The 22008-nt window shown below is 35.8% G+C and overlaps 2 protein-coding genes across 3 annotated transcripts; both read right to left on the bottom strand.

Moving 5' to 3' along the window:
- Window positions 1-14: 14 nt before the first annotated feature.
- Window positions 15-4844, bottom strand: LOC149729677 (superkiller complex protein 2-like). Its single transcript, XM_089886768.1, has 2 exons — window positions 4686-4844; window positions 15-4344 (listed from the first exon to the last, which is right to left on the bottom strand). Exon 2 carries the CDS (start codon window positions 4305-4307, stop codon window positions 600-602), a length of 3708 nt encoding a protein of 1235 aa, XP_089742894.1. The 5' UTR covers window positions 4308-4344; window positions 4686-4844; the 3' UTR covers window positions 15-599.
- Window positions 4731-21917, bottom strand: LOC149729678 (3'-5' RNA helicase YTHDC2-like). 2 transcript variants are annotated; one of them, XM_089886770.1, is made up of 26 exons: window positions 21548-21917; window positions 21014-21104; window positions 20223-20342; window positions 19843-19910; window positions 19440-19642; window positions 18373-18539; window positions 16545-16647; window positions 15858-16011; window positions 15730-15784; window positions 13909-13934; window positions 13817-13851; window positions 13550-13605; window positions 13140-13189; window positions 12952-13089; window positions 11982-12163; window positions 11755-11927; window positions 10947-11145; window positions 10493-10574; window positions 9914-10060; window positions 9235-9363; window positions 8686-8798; window positions 8193-8324; window positions 7409-7564; window positions 6695-6826; window positions 5859-6014; window positions 4731-5573 (listed from the first exon to the last, which is right to left on the bottom strand). In XM_089886770.1, the coding sequence occupies exons 1-26, from the start codon at window positions 21633-21635 to the stop codon at window positions 5487-5489; spliced, it is 3042 nt and encodes a 1013-aa protein (XP_089742896.1). In that variant the 5' UTR covers window positions 21636-21917; the 3' UTR covers window positions 4731-5486. The 2 variants fall into 2 exon arrangements, with proteins under 2 accessions (XP_089742896.1, XP_089742895.1); XM_089886769.1 differs by having other exon boundaries at window positions 13817-13934.
- Between the last annotated feature and the right edge of the window lie 91 nt (window positions 21918-22008).

Consider the following 22008-nt stretch of genomic DNA (forward strand, 5'->3'; position numbering starts at 1 on the left):
AATAAAATTCTATGTCTGCAAGGAAGGAATAAATTTTACTACCTAGTAGCACCAGAAACTAAAACAAACAGGATTTAAAAGCTGCATAGTGCTGTTTTAGATCAGCCGTTGAAAAATATAGCTTCATTGGCAGGAATTGAGGAATATAATTAAGTTATGATGGAACTTAGTGCTAAGATCAGTGGGGGTAGAAAGTGGATCACCTTGAATGAAAATATGTTTGGAAAAATTGCAAATCAAAAAAAAAAAATTAAAATAGAAAAATTTGTGATACATATAAATTAATTTGGTGCCGAATGCTTTAGATTTGACTGTTACCAATTTAGAAAAGAATTCAGAGTATGCTTTATGAAGCTATGTTATATATTATGCAATAAATTCTAAACTGGGAAGTGAGAATAAATAGAAAAATACAACACAATTGTCAAAATATAACTTATTCTATTGAGCCTATAGCAAGGAAAAAGCAAGTCAATAAATATTTATTGGCAGATTGAGATCACGTCACAGTAAAACAGAGTTTGATCTTAGTCCAAAATTCAGAAATTTTCAAAGAAAAATAAGAATAATTGCCTTAATGCTGTAATGCAGAAACTAGGTTATTGCGTGTACAAGCTCGCTGCAAATACAATGTCCCGCTTGATAAGTTCTGAACAGGTTTTCATTTTCTCAAATAATGTGGGGTCACCGATTACCCTTGCAGCGTTACGAACATCCCGACAAGTTTCGTAAAGTCTTTGTATCGTACGTACCACCATACCTTCCTGTACCAAAGTTAAATTTGTGATGTCTTTGAAAGAAGTGCCTTGTGCCCATTCATACACAACTTCTACAAGTCCGAAGTTTAAGGTTTTAACAAAATCTTCTACAGGCTGCTGGATGCCTTGGGCCCACTGCAGCTCGCCTACACTTTTTGCAACTTCAATAATTTTGTTCATGCCTTCCTTTAAGTTTGGGGTAAGAGTGACATCGCCCATGTCGACTCTTTGCTGGAAGACAACTGAAGATAGAAGAGCGACGATCTCAGCCGGTTCCATGGTGGAAAAGACGTTTTCAAATATGATCTCAGTGAGAACTATTTCATGAGACGAAATTTCGCAAGCGACTCGGCCTTTTAACTGAACAGCTCCACCAAAATCGATGTAACGTAACTGTTTTAGAACTAGCTTTCTTTGCTTGAATTCTGGCAGGAGAAGCAGACTTTTTTCGCTGAGTAGATACTTTAGATCGTTCAGTTCTTTTTTAAGTTGAACAAACGCAGCAACTTCGTGTACTTGGGTGTTAAACAAAGGGGAGGAAACACATTGAAATGCTGAGGTTACTAAATCTATTAAGGAATTCATGCTAAGAATGTTTTCTACCATATCTATTTCGTTAACACCAAGATCAGCTCTTAGATCCACTTGACCACAGTCTTTAGACTGAAGAATGCGTAAAAGTTCTTGAAGGGCGATACCAGTTGCTTTGTTCGGTAAATCTGAGCTGAACCGAGGTATTTCCCTTCTTTTGCAATCTTCAAAAATACGATCAGATTGAATTTTAAGTTTCTTATTCGTAATAACCAGTATATCATCAATGGTTATTTCAAGCAATTTCTCACATGGAGTAGAGCCAGGCACAGTGAGTAGTTGGCCCATTATGTACCTTGGATCCCAGCAGTTTATATCAGACTTGGGTGGCTCCTTTTCTGTCAGCACCATCACAGTAAAATACTTTTCTACCCGTGAGGTGTTTACTTTGAGAGTGACAGCCAGGTGTTGCTGGTAAGGTGAGCATGACAGCACCACAATTCGTCCAGGGTGGATTAGTTTAGTTGAAGATGGGCTTGACAGAACCTGCTTGTACACAGACTTCCTTAACCTGAGGAGTTCTTGACAGGTGTTAAGGTAATCTTCATAATCGGTGGTTTCAATTAATTCTCTCATCTCCTCACCTCTCCTCATTTGAACGTTGAGTTCTCGTACTCTTTGTTCTCGGGCTTTCGAATTCTTTCTGGAACCAAACTCGGAGAAGCTTCTTTTCATCACTTCTTCCACTCTCAGCTGTTCTACACGGAGGAGGTTGAGGATCATCCCGTAAGTGAGGCGGAACTGAGATTCCAGCTTGGTAGGTCTTCCAAGCATCATTATTTGCAGCTCAGCCATCTCCGGAACCTGGCCCTTGCAGAGAATAATGACATTTCCGACATCATCCAGCCCTCTTCTACCTGCCCTTCCAGCCATTTGTATATACTCTCCAGCCAGAAGATTTCTCATTTTCGTACCGTCATGTTTTCGAAGGCTGTCAAATACAACAGTCCTTGCCGGCATGTTAACACCCATTGCGAATGTTTCGGTGGCAAAAAGAAGCTTTACCAATCCCCGAGCAAACAGCATTTCAACCACTTCTTTTAAGATTGGTAGAATTCCACTGTGGTGAACACCAATACCGTGTTGTAGCTGTTCACTCATTTGTTGAACTTGTGGAAGGTTCTGGTCACTTCCTTTTAACTTTTTCACACACTTATTCACAAAAATATGAATCTCACTTTTTTCTTGAGTGCTAGTAAGATCAAGAGAGGAAAGCAAAGCTGCATTTTCATCGCACCTCTTCCTTGAAAATGTAAAAGCCACAACTGGGAGTTGGTTTAACTTACACAGCCTGTTAAGTAGAGAGAGCCAGATCCCTTTGTCAGAAGCAGGGTTCGTGATTCGTTGAACTTTTGCTCCAGTTTTTTGCTGTTTATTTGACCGTTCAGTCCTCGCAGTTAGAGCTTTTTGATATCCAGCTGTGTCAAATTTTCGGTTTGAGTCAACAATCAAAAACATCTGATCATTTGTTTTGTTACTGTTGCCTGTGTAAAGGTAATGAGTAAGAGGCACCGGTCGCTTTTGCGTGCTGATAACATAGATTTTCTTCTGCTTAGTGCGCCCAATCCAATTAGCAAACTCCATGGTGTTTGGTACAGTAGCACTGAGCAAAACAACATTGCAATGCACAGGCAGCATGATGAGGACTTCTTCCCATACTACCCCTCTTTCAGAGTCATTTATGTAGTGAACCTCATCAAAAATGACCCACTCCAGGTCTCTAATTGTATCAGAGCCATTATACAACATAGACCTTAAAATTTCTGTCGTCATTATCAAGCAAAATGCATCAGGGTTAATTTGCACATCGCCTGTTATCAAACCAACGTCACTAAAAGTTTGTTTAAAATCACGAAACTTCTGATTTGACAGTGCTTTGATCGGACTTGTGTATATCACTCTTGTCATGTGCTTTGCAGACAGAGCAATGGCATATTCGGCTACTACTGTTTTGCCTGCTGATGTATGAGCGGCAACGAACACACTTTTACGGTCTTCCAGCTTTAAAACCGCTTGTTTTTGAAAGGTGTCTAATTCAAATGGCCATGTTCTTGCCATAACAGGCACTTGTTGGTGAAAATTGGTAACTGAGGTATCTATATCAACTTTGTATGCCCATTTTTCTTCACTTAAGGGCTTATCTCCTGGCATAGCAATGTTTTCACTAGGACTACGTGTGGATTTTAGGTTAAGAGATGGTAAAAGCTTGTCGACGGTTTCATTTTCCATATTAACTAATGGTTTGTCACTTTGTTCTTTAGGAACAACTTCAACCTTTGGCTCAGGTATTGAACCCAATTCTTCAAATGCATATTGATCAAAGATGTCAGACATATTTAACTTGTGTTCTTGTCCAATTTGATTCGCTTCAAATGTGACGCCTGTCTCAAACCCCGCAGGGCATGATAACAGATCACTCTGAAAATCAATTTCTTCGCCTTCTGATTTTGTAACTGAAATCAATTCATCTGCATTTGGCTCTTCCATACCCCCAGGCCAAAAAGGGAAATTGTTGCTTGACCCTCTAGTACGGTCAACTGGCGCACCAGGAGCGCGCGCCATTGTGCAAGAGTTTTTTGCTGTCAGGTTAATACCAGAGTGAATATCCTCTTCAAACACACCAAGAATTTCTCCAGTTGTTTCATTTCTTTCCACCTGTAGTGTACTGGATGGTGGGCATTGCTCCAATGAATAAACAGCACTTAAATCATTCTCTTTTGGCCATATTGTTTGAGTATTGCGCCTGTGAAATATCGCAAGCTCCTCAAGATTGAGGCATGTTTCAACCACTTCTTGAGTTGCAGATTTCAACACTGGGAGGTCAGCAATAGGCAAGAGTAATGACTGGCATGTAAGACTGTCATTGTTGCAGTATGACTTGGTAACAACCAGTTCACCACAAACGCTTGTTTCAAGCAGGTTAAACCCACATTGTGGGAAATCCTCTGATTCCACCATTAGTGCTGCAAGCCAAGTCACATCAACTTGAATTTATCTGGAAGAAATATAATTAGGAATAAATAGGTTGCAAATTCGCGCTTAGAAAATGCAACTCAGAATTTCTTTTTGCGAACAAAATATATGGCAAGAAGTAAATTAATACAATTATTTTAAATTACGAATTTTCTCTTCCCGGGGGAAGCTGCATGTTAACTGTTACCGTATACGATAGTGAAAATGTATATATATGTTGTTAGAGTGGTCTAAAACAAAACACATACGTTGTTAACTTTTGTATTACATCTTTTGCACACTAGAACTCGATTTTCCAAAATTTATGCATCTTCATTTTGCTTAAAATTATTAAATGGAAATACGACCTAATCTGCTACTCACCAGCTTAACTATAGAGTTTCTGATCCTCCGTTCTCATGTACAGTGTGTTGTTGTTGATATCTGATGATCTCATTAATAGTGCTCCATTTATTGGTGAAATAACAACCTAAATCTTACATCGCATGTTACAACAGTTAAAAAAAATATGAAGCCGTAAGCGTTTTCCCACAGTTCTTTTCGTGTCAAATATGCAATCCAATTCCTTGACAATTTCTTCTAAACAAGTGAGCACAAATAAAATGAGTAAGCACGTAAGATAACTAGCCTATTTTTAATTTGCCATCTGTTAAATACCACCACAATCGACGATGCTCAATTAAAACAAACTAGAAATAACCCACGGTCCATATATGTGACCGTGTAACAGAAGAGTCATAGAAAATCTTAAATAATGTTTCAATTGGGGATTAATAGTAAAAAAAGGTCCTTTAATGCAACCCGATAGTAAAATCCCCGACAGTACTCTCTTATTGTACGGGTCGATCCTTTACGCACACTTCTCTTCTAAATGCATAGTACAACCTTTTTAAAGTTAATTTTAGTGTTGATTTACTGTATGTTAGGTGCAACAGCCACGCTTTCTATTCGACTTTTCCACATTTTTTATTCATAGCGTTTTCCAACTGTTGTTTTGCTGTTAATTCCACCCCCATTGAAAAAGCAAGCCACTGGAAACAACCCTGCGTTTTCATGTGATTTCTCTTTAAAAATATTAAGGTAACAACACATGGCAAAGCTGCCAACGACATAACATTAACAAACAAACAAACGTAAAATAAACCGGAAAAACAAGCATTATATTCAAGAAGACTTGTTCACAAAACATCTTGTCCTATCAACGTCGTCTTGTGCCGCAGGACGTGGCCGTTGGCCGATACCTGATGGTTGCTGTTGTGTAAAACATAAACTTACAGCTGAATCGTAATCTTTTAAAATTAAATTTTCAAATAGTTAAAATAAAATGTTCAAATAAACTATAAAAGAAACACTTTTAAATAATTAAAAAACAAACTTTAAATACAGTGGTTTTCAAAACAATTATTTTTCAAACATGGGTTTAAAAAATTAAACATTATAGTTTAAAGTCAAGAATTGCATAAAAGTTAAAATAAAATTCGTAACAAGAGGATAAATGAGTTACATTTACCAGCGAATGTTGTAAATATAAATTACCATAAGTTTAAGAGTGTCTTCTTCACTTGTTAATATATTGATCACAGCAGATAACATTGCTTCGTCATCTGGTTGCCACGGCTTCGAAGGATTACGAATTCTCCGAGCAAACAAACTGTTCCACCTCGTACGAATTTGAGCAAGCATGCCAGCAAACTAAAGAATCAAAGTTAGGACTTCAGCCAAAAAAATTTAACGGAAATTGTTCCAACCTGGTGGTTCCATATAGGTTGTCTTAATTGTCGATCAAAAGTTAAAAATAGTTAGACGCTTTGTTGCTATTCTTGTTTTTTCTACTATTTTTTATTCTTTACTAGTGTAATAGAAAAGACAAATAGGAGTTATTCACAGTTTTGTGAATCAAGCTTTTTCAGAAAATACTATACACAAACACAGCAAAAGTTTTACTATTTTATTATAATCAGATAACTAAGAGAAATAAAAGTCGAATTATGTTTATTCTACATGGGTGAGGTTCTTGTTGAAAACCCAAGATGTAGGCAAGAGTTGGCACTTTACCCAAGTCCCAACACCCAGAAATTTAAACCAGAGATGTCTGACTACTTTACCATCCAGAGATAGAGGCCAGAGTTGACTTACTACACTTGTACACCAGCACCCATAGATTCAAGACAAAGTTGGCCTATTAACCCAACACCCAGGGATTTAGACCAGAGTTGGCACATTACCCCAATGCCCAGACTGCAAATTTACATTGTTAATGCAAACGGTGTGACTCTGCCTGAAGTCAAAATTATGTTAAAAAAATATATTAAAATAAAGTTTAATCTAATATGAAAATGCTGATCTATGAAACAAAACCAAACATATATTACCACAGGGTCCATGATCAAGCGTATGCAAGCGCTGGATGCAAATATTGCCAACTTATTTATTTCATCCGATTCGTTATCACTACTACAGTCATCATCATATATACCCGATGTGGGACCACTCACATATTCGGCCTGAAATTAAATCAATTAAAATCAATGACATAGCACAGGTTTTAGTGTAGTGACATAGCTAGAATAAATGATTTTTTTGCTTTTGTTTTGTTTTCACATAACAGGGCAAAAACAGAAGTTAAAACACAGGTGTTCTGTTCCATACAACTTTGAGTCTGATTACTTACAAGTTACCATAACTTTGGGCGTGATTGGTTTTCTGTGTGGCTGACAATTTAGATAACCATTAGTGACCACTGGGTTGAAAAAATTGCTGCGAAGTGTCTTGCCCAAGGACACACCCCGATAATGGTAGCAGCGACAAGCTTTAAACTGAACGTGTAACCTATTGGTTCAAAGTAGGCCATTGTGCCACAGCGTTGTGTGTCTTTGAACATAACACTTATTAGCAATTGCTCCAATCAAGTGGTCTCTTAAAGGTTGTCTAATAACTGTCAGCCATACAGAAAACACAATCACTAACAAAGTTACATTCATAGCAACTTGTAAGCGGGTATGAAGTGTATGAAACAGAATACCCATGTCATAACAACTCTTTTTCCCAACCACACGAAAATAAACAAGTTACTTTCATTCAATCACCTCAGTTAAAGAAGAAGTGCCGGTAAACAAAGCCACACAAACAGAAGTAACACACGTACAACATGTTGCAATCATTCCATCATCACCGTTGATCTTCTCATTGAACATTATCCAATCAGATGGTAAATTGTCAATTGCGTGGTTGTTTCCAAGTTCCTTTAGTAAACAACAATACGAAATACACATTAACAATAAATGTTTTCTGTTCATTTTGCTACCAGGCATAGTTTAGAGGCTAATCTAGTATAAAAGCAGAGTACTTGTTGTAATTTATATGATTTACTGGTAATTGTTTAATAAATGAGCAAATAAAACATTTATTAAATAATATTTTAGTGGCTAATCTGGTATAAAAACGTAGTATATATCCAACGTTTTATCTGTCGTATGGCGAGACTTCATTAGGAAATTAAATAAATAATTTACAAAAAATATGCAAAACATGATTGAATCTCATTCCCTGATAAAGTCTCGCATATGGCAGACAAAACATTGGAAATATACTACGTTTTATACCAGATGAGCCACTAAAATATTATTTAATAAATGTTTTATTTGCTCATTTATTAAACAATTGTAAGTAAATCATAACAACAAGTGTACAAAGTTGATATTCTAATAAAGATAGGCAATAAACTTTTTAAAATGAATTAAATTGCAAACATGTTTGAATACAGATAGGCGACAGTTCTGGTGCATATAAAAGTGACAATAACTTGAAAACTGTACTGTTTTGAACGAAAAATCTAAAATTAGGTTTTGCCTTTTAATAAATGCAACCTACTTTTCCACAAGAATCTTTTGTTAAAACAGAACTTGGATGGAACTGTAGTTTTTCATTCTGGGAAATTCTTATTATTTTCTTACATCGATCAACTTGTGCAATGTTCGGATGCATTCCTACGCACACTGCTGCCTAGGAACATAAACATCATATATTATATAAAGTACCAATGCAGTGGCAAAGTAGTTAGCGCTTCTGCCTCTAATCTAGTGTTTACAGAGGTTCAACACTGCTACCATTGTGGGCACTTGACACTTAACGGCAATTGCTCCAAACCAATGGTTCGTTTGTTGTTTAAAATCAGTCATACAAAAATTAAATTTTCCTCAAATGTATTACACACGCAGTAACTCGCAAGTGGGCACACGGTTAAGGAAACAGAACAACCACGGTATACCGATTGTCGTTGCCCCCAAGCTAAGATAAGTTAAATTCATTTACATATACACACAACACATACAGTTAACACACACAGCAGCAGAAAAAGTCCCACCTTAACCACAGCCCAGTTTTCCGAGTTTAAATTTAAATCCCTGATGTCACTTCCACCTCTGGCACGAACAAACCCTGTCGCCCTCAGTTGTCCCAACAACTGACTACGAAGACCTGGGGTTTGGCATAAGTTTAATTTCAATAGAAAAAACGGTGCTGTTGCAAAGTGCTTAGCGTGCCTATCTCCGGCCTAAAGTTTTGGAGTTCAAGGCTTAACACTGCTACCATTGTGGGCTTATGTGTCCTTGGGCAAGATAGTTATTCACAATGGCTCCAATCCAGTGTGTGTGTATAGTCAGCTATACAAAAAAATACTAAAAAAATTACCCATGTTGTTACTCCCATGTTATAACGACTGTCGTTGAACTGACACACCAGGATAAGTCTTCTAATAAAAAATTAGCTTCTTTTAAAATGGCAGACAAAACAATGAAATAAAATTACTTTTTTTATACCAGATGAGTTAAAAAAATATCAAATTTTCATTACACCTAGCAGAAGTAACAGAAAAACATATATTATTTACTTTTTAAAATATACCGAAACTAACCAATAATTTTTTCCATAGTAGCAAGCGACATGAAGTATTTGTCACAAAACCTTTTTTCCCAACCGTCGCAACGAGCTTTCTGCCACGCTTGGAATGCTCGCAGTAGGCACATATGGTCACTGTATGTTCCTATGGTAAATATAGGCACATATGGTCACTGTATGTTCCTATGGTAAAATATAGACACATATGGTCACTGCATGTTCCTACAGTAAAATGAATGAAACTTATTTAACCTTGCATGGTGGGGCAATGACAGTTGTTATGACATGGGGTTCTGATGGGTTTTTTAAATGAGCTGTCTATTATTAGGGCACTGTTTAAAATAAGATTTTTTCAGCCAATTCGGTAAAAACATTAATTTTATTCCAACATTTTCTCTGCCACTCGTCAAGCTTTTAACGGGGATTGATGCAACAACACAAAGCACATCACCAACAAAGTAACATACATGGTAACTCGTAAGCTGGCAGGAGGTGTGTGAATACCGGTATTAAAACAGCAGTCTTTTTCCGGCCATGCGAGGATAAAGTAAGTTACATTCATTCAATCATTCGTTCACATGAAAAAGTTAAAATAAAACTGGTATTTTTATAAACCAGATGAGCCCAAAATAGATTATTTTAGATTATACCTGGTAACATAGTATGATTATTTTAAACCAAAACCATTGAGTTACCTGCAGCAAATTTACAGCGAGTATTTATTACTTCTCTTGCTATACACGGAGAAGCTTCAATGAAGGAATCATTGAAAGTTAACGCACATGCGATGGTTAATATCGGATCCAAACACTTGAGGACAACAGCATACAAAATCATTTTCCCTGTAAAATGTTGTTTTAATAGATTTATTACCAACTATGCACATTCTATTCTATATGGGTGAGTTCCTACAGCAAGGCATGCCATGGGACCTGAGATTTAGGCCAAAGTTGTCCATTACCCTTATATTGGATATGCATATTCTATTCTATAGGGTTAAGTTCCTACAGCGAGGCATGCCAAATTGTACTCGAGATTTAGGGCAGAGCTGACCTTATTACCCCAACATTAGATATGCACATTCTATATGAGTGAGGGCATATGTGCTCGTGCAATGTTAAATCAATTTTTTTGGTCTTAGAGGCTAAATATGGCCTAAATCTCAAATCTCATGAGCCATGACATTACTTATTGTAGGAATTCACCCATATAGAATAGAAAATCATAATAAATGCATTGAGCATTGTGTTAATAAACAATTGAGTTAAACTCACCAAGTCTTGGATCAATAGGTAAGTCAACCAAATGTTGTCCAAGTTCAGTTATATTTGATGTTTCGTCTAACGCATCAATTTGCTGGAAGAAAATTAAACTGTCGTAAATTGGTAACATAAAATTAGACAAAGTAAAAATGTTTTTATTTTTTTTAGATTATACAAACTTTGCTTCAAAAATTTATCAGCTTCATTTTAGATTTGTTTATATAACTTATTCTGGCACTAAAATAAAATTCATTATAAGATGTTTGTTCTTTTTCATACAGCTCATGCCAGGCTAACCAGTTCCAAAGTATGCAGCCTTTTGGGTGATCATTTTTTGGTATTTTACTAATGTATTTCTGATAATTTGGATAACCCATAAAGGGGTCACTGGGTTTTGGTTTTAAAAGCTATAAGCAAAAGAGAAATACAAAGTTAATCAGAAAACATGTTATTTTTTTATATTCACCTTCAAAAGTTGAACAGCATTATCAATAGTTTCAACATTGGGCGGGTCAATTGAATGTGTAAGGAAATGTTTCACAGGATCTGAGGTGTCCAACAACTTAATTTGAAGAATCAACTCATAAAGTTGAATGCGGGTAAGCTCTGGTATCAAAGGACCCAATTTCCGAGCCTTAGAAAACAGGTGAAAGCAAACGCCAGAACTGCACAAAAATTAAGTTTTATTTAAAAATTCCCCAATTGAAAGTTTAATAGAATTCTAAGAGATTTAAAATTCAATTGATCTATAAGTAACAATACATTTTCTTCATTTTTTAAACTAAGGAACAAATGTTGAGGGGGGGGGCACTACAGTGGTTATAACACAGATGTTTTGCTTTATACACCTTGTGCCAGCTTGGAAGTATTCATGTATGTTCTTTTTGGGTGATTATTTTTTTTGGAATGTATGTCTGACAATTTAGACAGTCCATAAGGGAGCATTAAGTTGGAGCAGTTGCCGTTAAGTTTCTGGTCCAAGGATGCATGCCAAAATGGTAGCAGCAACGAGTCTTGAATCCATAATCTCTAGGTCTCTAGGTTAGAGACGTCACTTTGCAACTGATGATATCAATTTTCAGTGTGTTTAGATGACATAGAATATTATTGATTATTTAATGTTGTAATAATGTCCTGTCCAAGGACACATGCCAAAATGGTAGCAGCATCGAGTCTTGAACCCATAATCTCCAGATAAGAGACAGACACTTTGCCACAGTCATCGATTTAGATAAGCGTAAAAAATAATATTGAATGCATGAATGTTGTCGTACCCTTGCTTGCCTGCCCTGTAACATCTTTTCTTGCTGCTGACTTGCGATATCCATTCAATCTTTCTAGAACTTTCCTGATACATTGTGTTAGTTACATTATTCCTGCCTAGATCTATAACATGGCAGACATCATCAACAGTAATACAACTCTCAGCAACATTTGTGGACAAAATCTAAAAAAACTCTGTAAATAACTTCTAAATATTGCAATAAACAAACAAAACTACAATTTTCCTTGTTCCCTCTTCTTCTGGCTTATAAATTTGTGAATGGTCAGATAACGTATAGGTTGATGAATATAATATAAAGATATTAAGGTTGCAGGTTCTGTTAACTTTGTTGCTGTGTATGATTCGATCACGCAACGTAATTATTTCATCATACCCAGGCAAAAACACAAGAATACTCCCTGCAAATATAAACGCTTAAAATTTCTGTTGTTTCTGCTACCAGGTAAATTTAAAACTATATTATTTCAAAGCATCTGGTTTATAAAATACAAATTTTATTAATATTCTTTTAGGTGCTTGGACTTGTTGCATAAAACACTTTTATAACGTCCTTCTGAATAAAAGAAGAAAAGTTGGAATAAAATAATGTTTTCATATACCAAATGAGCCTGAAAAATATTTATTGTAATATTTCTTTATGGAATAAATGTAACTAACTTTATCCTCGCGTGGCCAGAAAATGACAGTCGTTATCAAACGAGTTTTACACCTCGTGCCAGCTTACGATTTACCATGTATGTTACTTTGTGACTGATTATTTTTTGGGGGAAGTTTTCTTTTTTTTTATATGTGGCTGATAATTTGGACAACCCATTAGTGACCACTGGGTTGGAGCAATTGCCGTTAAGTGTCTTGCCCAAGGACACATACGCCCACAATGGTACCAGCGTCAAGCTTTGAACCCATTACTTCTGGGTTACAGGCAGGCGCGCTAACCACTATGCCACAGCGCTGGTTTCAGTCCATAAAATTCATCTCGCGTCACAAAATAATTGCCATAAAAGCTCAACCTACCCAGCAATTTCCCACATGTCAGATTTTGGGGAAACAATACGATACTTATGAGTATAAAATACGCATTTGTAACAATCGAAACATCACCGGATTATGTTGCGTGAGTTACCTAAACTCTTTATTAAATACAGCATTACTTTATAAACTGTTTATTGAATAAAACATTACCCACCAGTGTAATCGGTGCAAAGTAATTCCAGTAAACATAAGATAAGATCATAATCAACATGATGCAAGTCATCATGTATTTGACCAACTGAAACCACTCCATTTGAACCATCATATGTTTTGGTTGGCTGGTTAATACCACCTATGTTCAATGGTTTATAAATTTTCGCTAAATATTTCAACAGATTGTACCTTGTAATGAATTTTCATCAGAAGTATTTTCCAATAAATCTTCAACCGAACTGAAAAAGTTGTTTTTGATTAAAAACATGAAAAAACACAGGTTTACTTTAGTCTTATGACAAATGAATGTAACTTTTTTTTGTACATGCCGGATCATTGACGGTCATTATAACATGAGTGTTCTGTTTTATAGACCTTGTGAATATTTACGAGTTACCACATCTGGAATTTAGATGGGTGTATTTTTGTATGGCTGATAATTTAGACTATTACTGACAACCAGCTTGAAGCAATTGCTGTTAAATGTCTTGCCTAAAGACACATACACCTAGAATAGCAACGCCAAGTCTTGAACCTGTAACCTCTGTGTCACGTCGCTACCCAAATTATTACGTGTTAAATACAATGCAGCGTCATACTTGCTTTTATCCAGTATTAATACATCTTCCATGTCATGAACCACATTCTGATTTTCCTGACAAATATTAAAGTTAAAATTTTAAATGCAAATTGTATCATTTATGTGGGTAACATAGGGTCATGTCAAGTTTGTATTGAAAGTGAAACTAACTAGAAAAATTAATATGATTTAAAAAACTTCACTATAAATTTTTTATCAGTAATTTTAATAAAAAAAATAAGAAAATGTTGTGGACGAACAAATACACCGTGGTTTAATATTTTACCCTCTCCATAACTTCCTCTGAAACTCGAATAACATCTGAAATATAAATTGTTTTAAATTTACAAAACAAAATACAAACTTGGAGATTGTTACCATGCTGTATTCCAAATTCAGATGATCTAAAAAATAGTTTGTCTATAATTTAAAATGTTGTTAAAATTAACAGTTTCGTAGTTTTAAACCACTGACCAGTGAGTGACCATACTACTATATGGTAGGGATGTGCTGAAGTTGAAAAAGCTCGGGTTCGCCGAGCGCCGAGCTTTAACGAAAAGCTCGGCACGAGCCCGAGCCCGAGCACCTATGACGTCATCAAGGAGAAAGGCGTACGAGAATGCGTTCCTATTCAGCCGAAAAGCGCCGCTAATCAAAATAATACAGAACAGGTGGTTTGCGGTTAAAGACGGGTCTCGCTTTTCATAATTCCTACTGTTGCAAAATGTAAAATTCATACAAAAAATATTTAATTAAAAAATATTTATAACTGTTACAGCCAGTGGCACAACTAGCAAGTTTCTACGCATGTTCATCTTGGATAATGTAACGATTATTTACGTCAGAATAAACCTTTACGATCGTTACATCACAAACGAGATTGTTGGAAAACAATCGTGTTTTATTCGCTTCCATACGATCTGCAGTTTGTGTATAATTTTTGTTTCTGATGATTAGTTTAATGCAGGTAAATCGCGATTATGTGAATTTTAATTGGTGCAAATATAAGAGCGAGGAGCGACGCTATCAGTAAATTGGAACCAACATATATTGTAATATGATATTACAAAGTATCGTCCCGGTCGAGCTTGGACAGAAGCCAAAAAACATCGTTTGATGGCACCGCACGAGAACCAGAGTTTCATTACGTCATTTTTCACGAGAATAAATTCACAACGATTGCTTTGTTTGTTACGTGTGGAATGTATGCTACCGCATGCGTCTTCTTTTATTTCATACGCCGGCGCAGAGTGTAAAAATGTGACTCTGATACACGATGTTTCGATCTCGTGGTTGGTTGGGCAGTTAGCACATTCCTCCCGATTGTTATATTATAAAACGTCATAATTAATAGTTACGTTGCGATAGGACACGTGACGTAACAATTGAATGAAAAATTGTTCTAATTCCAAGCGAAGGAATGTTATATTGAATGCAACGCGTGTGTGTGCGTCTTAGCACTTTCTGCCTGCGTGCGTGTCTGCGGTAAAGGTGTCCTGTGGTTGCAAAACCGTGGTTGCAGCAATTTATAATATTTCATTATAAAAAAGTTTAGGAGTTTTTGGTTTTTTATTTAAAATGTGATACGAAAACATTGGGCGCTTGTGTAATTCGACACCTGCTGTAATTCGATACGGACAAATTCGCTGACGTTGCGATTCGTTACTTGCGAGAGAGCAAATTCACAACGAACGAAAAACAATTAAAGAGAAAGCTACGCTGACCAGTCTCGTTATCTCTTAGTAGCTTCACTTTTTTCATTTTTAATATTTTTCGCTCTCGCGTGCAACATTATAGCATAAGGCTCGGCGCTCGGCCCAGTTTTCAGCCGAGCGCCGAGCGTCAAAAAAGGAGACGCTCGGGCACGAGCTTTTGAGTTCGGGCTCGGCTCGGCACATCCCTACTATATGGTTTTGACAACAAACACATTATTTGCGCCAAGCAATGCATGGGAAAATAACAAGGGACCAAATAAATGTTACTTGTTTTATCTTTATCTTTGCGTGGCAGAAAAGGACAGTCATTAAACACTGGTGTTCTGTTTCATAAACCTTGTGCCAACTTACGAGTTACCATGTATGTTACTTTGTGGGTGATTATTTTTAGAATTTAAAAAAAAAAACATTTGCTGCTAATAGTTTGTACAACCTATTAATGACCACTTGGTTGGAACAAACAAGTTATGTTCATTCAACTAACCTGCTTATAATATCTTCAAGAAAATATTCCTTTACATCAAAGGACTTGCTATCAACTGAAAAAAACATTCTCTCAGTATAAACACTGTTAAAATTTAGGATATTCCGATATTATTTATATATACCTACCTTTAATAACTGGACACGGCTGTAAGTAATTGATTAACGTCATATTATCGGTATCGCACGTGTTTAACAACAAATGAAACGTGTGGTTTGGGATTAACTGACGCAGTCGGATTAACAGAATATCACCAAATTTATCTCTTTCTTGAATTTCATCCTGCAGAAATTAAATGACATTAACTTTATTTATTTCTTTAAATAAAGTAACGAGAATTAGATCAATTAGAACAGCGAAAATGTAATTAGCAGTAGAATGACAGTTGACAAAGACAGACTAGATGTAAAAACTACTTTAAAGCCTTAAACTGAAATTTAAAAAATCCAAACCAAACACAGTAAGGCCTAATCTAAAACGCTATAAAAGTGAGACGCTATAGCAAAGTGATTGGCACGTCTGCCCCACAGTTTATGGTTCAAGGCTTGACATTGCTACCATTGTGGGAGTATATGTTTTTAGGCAAGAAATTTAACAGCAATTCCTTCAACCTATTGGTCACTTAGGGGTTGTCTAAATTGTCAGGCATATTACACTACAAAAATTGAAAAAAAAACACGCTAAAAACAATTAGCCAAAAAGTTATATATGTGGTAACTTGTAAGCTGGCAAAAGGTGTATGAAACAGAACACCTGTGTTATAATGACTGCCACGCAAAAAAAGCAAGTTACATTCATTCATAACATCCACTGACCATAATAATATGGGTCATTGTTTGAAGCACGGACTGCCCAGCCATCAGTGTTCGAAGCAAAACTTCGTTCGTACAAAATGTGAGCAAGGTCCTCGGTGATGCCCTGCCAAATATAACTTTAATAGAATCTACTGTAGTGAGAGTTGCATGCTTAAGTATAGTTGCAAAAAATGAATGATAAGAAAAACATAAATATTAAATCAACATTTTTACCCAGCAATGAAGTAAAATAATATGACCACAAGCCTAAATTATTAGTTTATATAAACAAGCTTTCTGGTATCCTGATGATGTCATTAGAAATTTTATGACATCATCAAAACTCAGTCTTGTAGCAATGTTTCTAATGCCTAAATAATTGTTTTTTCGCTAACACAAATACCTGTGTCGTTAGAGAACAACATGGCCTACTCAATACACGGCCTAGGAATATACCGAAACTGCTCAGAAAATAGGAGGCCTATTGACGCGAATAATGCCCATTATAATACATTGTTACGTCACGGTTTTATAAATGGATTTCCTTCATTTTGAATGCAGTTTGCAGTTGTTGGTAGGTTCAATACCAGTTCTAGGTTGTTTTAACTTACAGTTTATCACAGAACGTGTCGTCGCGATATTTTCTTGTTTAGTTAAAATCATACCAGACATATAAAGCAGCGCAAAAGGTTTATTAGTATATAAATATCAGTTTATTAAGCATAAAGAGAGACGAGCAATCAGATTCAGTTTACCAACACAGAAAACCTATGTTTTGATTATATTTAATTTAGTAGACAGGCATTTGGCAAGTTTTATAATGCAGCACACCTTTATAATTTTATTTAGATTAAATTCTAAGCCACCAGAATTATTAAGCAAGCTATTTAAGCATGGTCAATAGGTGTTCCGTAGTTGGATAAAAATATTTGGATAAGGGTACCATCTGTGCATGTTATGATCATGAAGAAGTGGCAAGAAGATCTTCAGGAAGGAAGACTAGTCAAATTTAAACAGCGACAAAGGTCTAAAGTTAGACACAACACTTAAGTACGAAGGGAGGCTATCGTGAGTTTGTTTGTATTAAACAGTCTTAATTTATGATGTGGTGTATGACCCATTTTTTGACCTTGAGGAAGAGCCTCTGTCCTGCTTTAACAAAAAAAATAACCTCAGGTAGAAAATGAGTTATGAGCAGCAGGACAGATCAAGGCATAAGCACCTTGAGACAAAAGGCTGATGCTTGTGTTTATCCAATATCCTATATTCATATTGTTTTTAAGGACCGATTTTAAAAGTCCTCAACGGACATATCAATTAACTTACTTGTTGTTACTGCGGTGTTGTTTTGCTAGATATGCATAAGCTGTCTTAAAAAACTTCTGTTTTAAGCCAAATGTCGGTAAAACTTACTTGTATGCCGCACGTGGTTAAAAGTAACTCATATCTGTTCAGTCATGCTTAAACATCTATAAAAAATATAAGATGTTGACAAAATAACCCGAAAAATAAGGTAATTTAACCGGGAATGGTAAATAAACTGTTATTTGATGCAAAAACTACAGCCAGACAGCAAAATCCATTCATAAAACCGTGACGTAACAATGTATTATAATGGGCATTATTCGCGTCAATAGGCCTCCTATTTTCTGAGCAGTTTCGGTGTATTCCTAGGACGTGTATTGAGTAGGCCATGAGAACAATAAGTGACAGCTGGTCAAAAACAGAAAAAGTATATCGCATTCCCCCCCCAAAAAAATTTAGAAGAGAAATTGTTGTTAAAACATATTTTGTCTCCAAAGGTTTAACACACCATGATATATTACTAGCACACAATAACCAAATGAACCTGCTTTCCAGGCGAATTTGATATCCGACAGTTTGACCGACACACTCCCCCCTTTCCTTAGCAACCCTCTCGGCCATCGACACGGCCAAACTTCGACGCGGTTGAACGCATATTATTCGACAAACTTGCTTTCGTTTCAAACTTTCATCCAATATATATTGAGGTAACTGTGGAGTAAATTCAACAATAATTATAATTTAAAACAACGACAATCGTTATAATATAGGTGTTCTGTTTCATACACCTCGTGCCAGCTTACGAGTTACCATGTATGTTATTTTGTGGGCGATTATTTTTTGGGGGGAATTTTTTTATTTGTAACTTTTTTATCCTTGTAGGCCTGGGAAGACAGTCTTTATAACATAGGTGTTTTGTTTTATACACTTCGTGCCAGCTTATGAGTTAATATGTATGCTACTTTGTGGGTGCCTATGTGTGGTTGTGTACGACACTTAACAGCAATTGCTACAATTCAGTGGTCCCCTATGAATTGTTTAAATTATCAGCCATACTTTATAGATAACTTATAAGCTGGCACAAGAGGTATGAAACAAAACACACATGTTATAAAGACTGTCGTTGCCCTAATTTATGCTAAAGTAAGTTACATTTATTTAGAAATGAGCTTTCCAGTTGTTTGGGTAATGAACCAAAACTGGCCTAAATCCCGGGTCCTTGACAAGGACCTCACCCACAAAAGATTAAATTAAAAAAAACTACTGTAATGATCTATATATTCGTTCTATTGTTAGTCTATTTACTTAATTATTTTTAGCCCGTTTTGTTAACCACAGCCAGTTTTATTTTATTTCAATGCCGAGATACAGCGCGCGTGGTGATTACCATCGGCGCATTCTTTCGTTTATTTTCGTCTTAAATTCCTGTGTTTTTCGTTGATTGATTGATTGGTTGTTTTATTGCGTAAGGGCCTTTTCGTTTGCCACTACTTTTTTGGTCGGAATAAAGCAGTTGTTGATGGATCGCTAAGTGAACGGACTTGCTTTTTGTGGTTAAAGAAGCTAAACGCTACACTACATTCATTTATATCTTATTGTTAATATTCTCACCTGTGTAGATTTTCCACATCCAGGTTTACCAGCAATAAGCACAGTATCATTCTTCCATATTGTTTCTAAAATCTCAGATTTCTTGCTATAGATTGGTAAGTTTGATTGAAAGGAATCAAAAGTTTGCGTTAAACATGGGGAGGGTATTTGAGGGATTCCGTTCGGTAGGCGACCACTTGGTTTTGTAATATCAGCATAATATCCTGTGTATAAAAATTTCAATAAAGAAAAACCTGAAATTATTAAATTAGGGATCTGCCAAGCCTACGCGAGCTAAAAAACTCATGGCCAAAGACACCTTTTTAGGTTGGGGTTCTAGTAAAAATTGGGCGCTAGCATTTTATTATTATATTGTTATAAGAAAATGTAAAAAAAGACATGCCATGTTTAAAAATAAACAAACCAAATTTCACTCCACAATTCTTCTCTGGTCGTAAAGATTCGATTTTCTCTTTTGGTTTACTTGGCCACCTTAATCAACAATTAACATTAATAATTTCTAAACCAAACCTTTGCATGAAGTACCGCGTGGAAATATGTTAAATTGTTTTCCCAAAAAACTGTTATGATACAAAATTGAAAAGTTTTATGTATATATATATATATTCATAATAATATCATATTAACATAAAACAACTTTTTATTTTATTTTTTCAAATACTAAAGATCATATTACTTATATAACGAAGAGAATGGAATTTGTTAAAACACGCTATGGAAAAAAGTGTAAGAACAGCATCAGTTAAAAAAGGAGCTGTTGTTTATTACCCACAGTAATCACACCTTGCCAATAGTGATTGCATAACCCATTTTGATGTTTGACTGAGTTTACATAACAGAGGTGTATCGACAATATTTCTTTCCTGTACTTTGTGTAAAACAACATACCGTGATGTTCCCTGCCTAAAATAGTTAAAAATTACTTTTCAGTTTCAAAATAATATAAAGGTAATTTAAGTGAATTTGTGTGTTGTTTACAGAATATAGCTTGGTCTTTTTTAGAGGTGCCCTCAGTATCTCTTATCAATAAAGGATAAATTATTAAAAATAAATGTTCAAAAATAAAACCAAAAGTCGTTATCAACCAATAAAATTACAAAAAATTAACCGATATTGGGTAAATTACAAAAAAAAGGGATGTTAAACATTAATCGGTTGTGAACAAGAACATTTCTAAAATCTCACCAAGCCCAAACAACAGTCTAAAATTTATTTTAAGGTTTAAAACCGGCTGCTTAAAATTAAACACATGATGTAAACCCTGTTTAAAAATAAGACTGACGCCACGCCAAACCCGTCTAACGACTTAACATGGCCCTATGGCTAATGGTGACATGTAATACCGCAGACACACCTAAGACCCAACAGTACACCTACACAAACAATACACTACAACATAGCTACTTTCTTATTAAGTTTATTTTTGTTCATCTATATATATCTCTCTTTTTTTAAAAATAATTTAGATTTAAAAAACTTTTTTGTGAGAAAACTTAACATTGCTCAGAGTCAGATGTTTTAATTGGCCAACCAATAAATATGAAATTGCTATAAATTTACTTTAAATAACTCACCCCACACTCTTCGATATTACACCATAACTAGATGACATCCTGTGTACATACGCTCGTTCATGATTTGTTAATGATGAAGGCAATGTTGTTTCTATAACCAACAATTTGTTAGGAATAAATGTTGTTCACTGTTTAACCAGATCGTGTTTTAAAGACTGTCTATTTTTTGTTGATTTGATTCTTTTTGTTTTAATATATGTTCTTGGCAATAGGTAAATAAAACCTTTGTTACAGAATAATTTGACCACTTGTATCTGAATTGGGGGTGCTAGTAAAGAGGCTTCCCAACCCTATTTGCTAACCACTAACCCCTATGACCACTAACAACCCCTATAACCACTAACCCCCTAAACATTAACACCTAACCCCTAACCATTAACACCTAACCCCCTAACCACCAACCACTAACAGTACTTTCCACCAGCCTATTCTGATGTGCACCGGAAGATTCTCACTACTGCCCGAATTTCCAGAACGTTAAATCTTTGCTGGCAACACCGAAGTGAACATAAATTGATACATCAACTCACTCACCTACACTACTTTCATCTTCTTCAAACATAGATAACGCAGCATTAATACCCAATGCAACATGGTCTTCTATATCAACATGCTTCTCCATTAGATTAAACTGATACAGCGGTAGCAACACCAACTGTTATGTAATATGTTTGTATAAACACAAGCGTTTTCTGCACTACTATTGGCGCGGGATAAACAAGCAACCTGATTGGCTATTGGATCACGGGGTACAACATTTTAATTTATTTTGCAATAGGAATAGGGGTTTGTATAGCCGTGACCCCTTAGGTGTCGTGATATATGTGTTCCGTCCGTTAAATTTTACCCACATATTTGTTCCGTCTGCTGAATCTGTACTGGGCGCCACTGCGCATTCGCCGCAACGCTACTGCGCAGTCGGTCGGATCAAAATAATGACCATCCGGTCCAAACTTAATACGATCCTCCGTTAAAAACGTTTCAAACACGACGTT

The sequence above is a fragment of the Ciona robusta genome, chromosome 10, assembly GCF_009617815.1.
Source record: "Ciona robusta chromosome 10, ASM961781v2".
Lineage (NCBI taxonomy): Eukaryota > Metazoa > Chordata > Ascidiacea > Phlebobranchia > Cionidae > Ciona > Ciona robusta.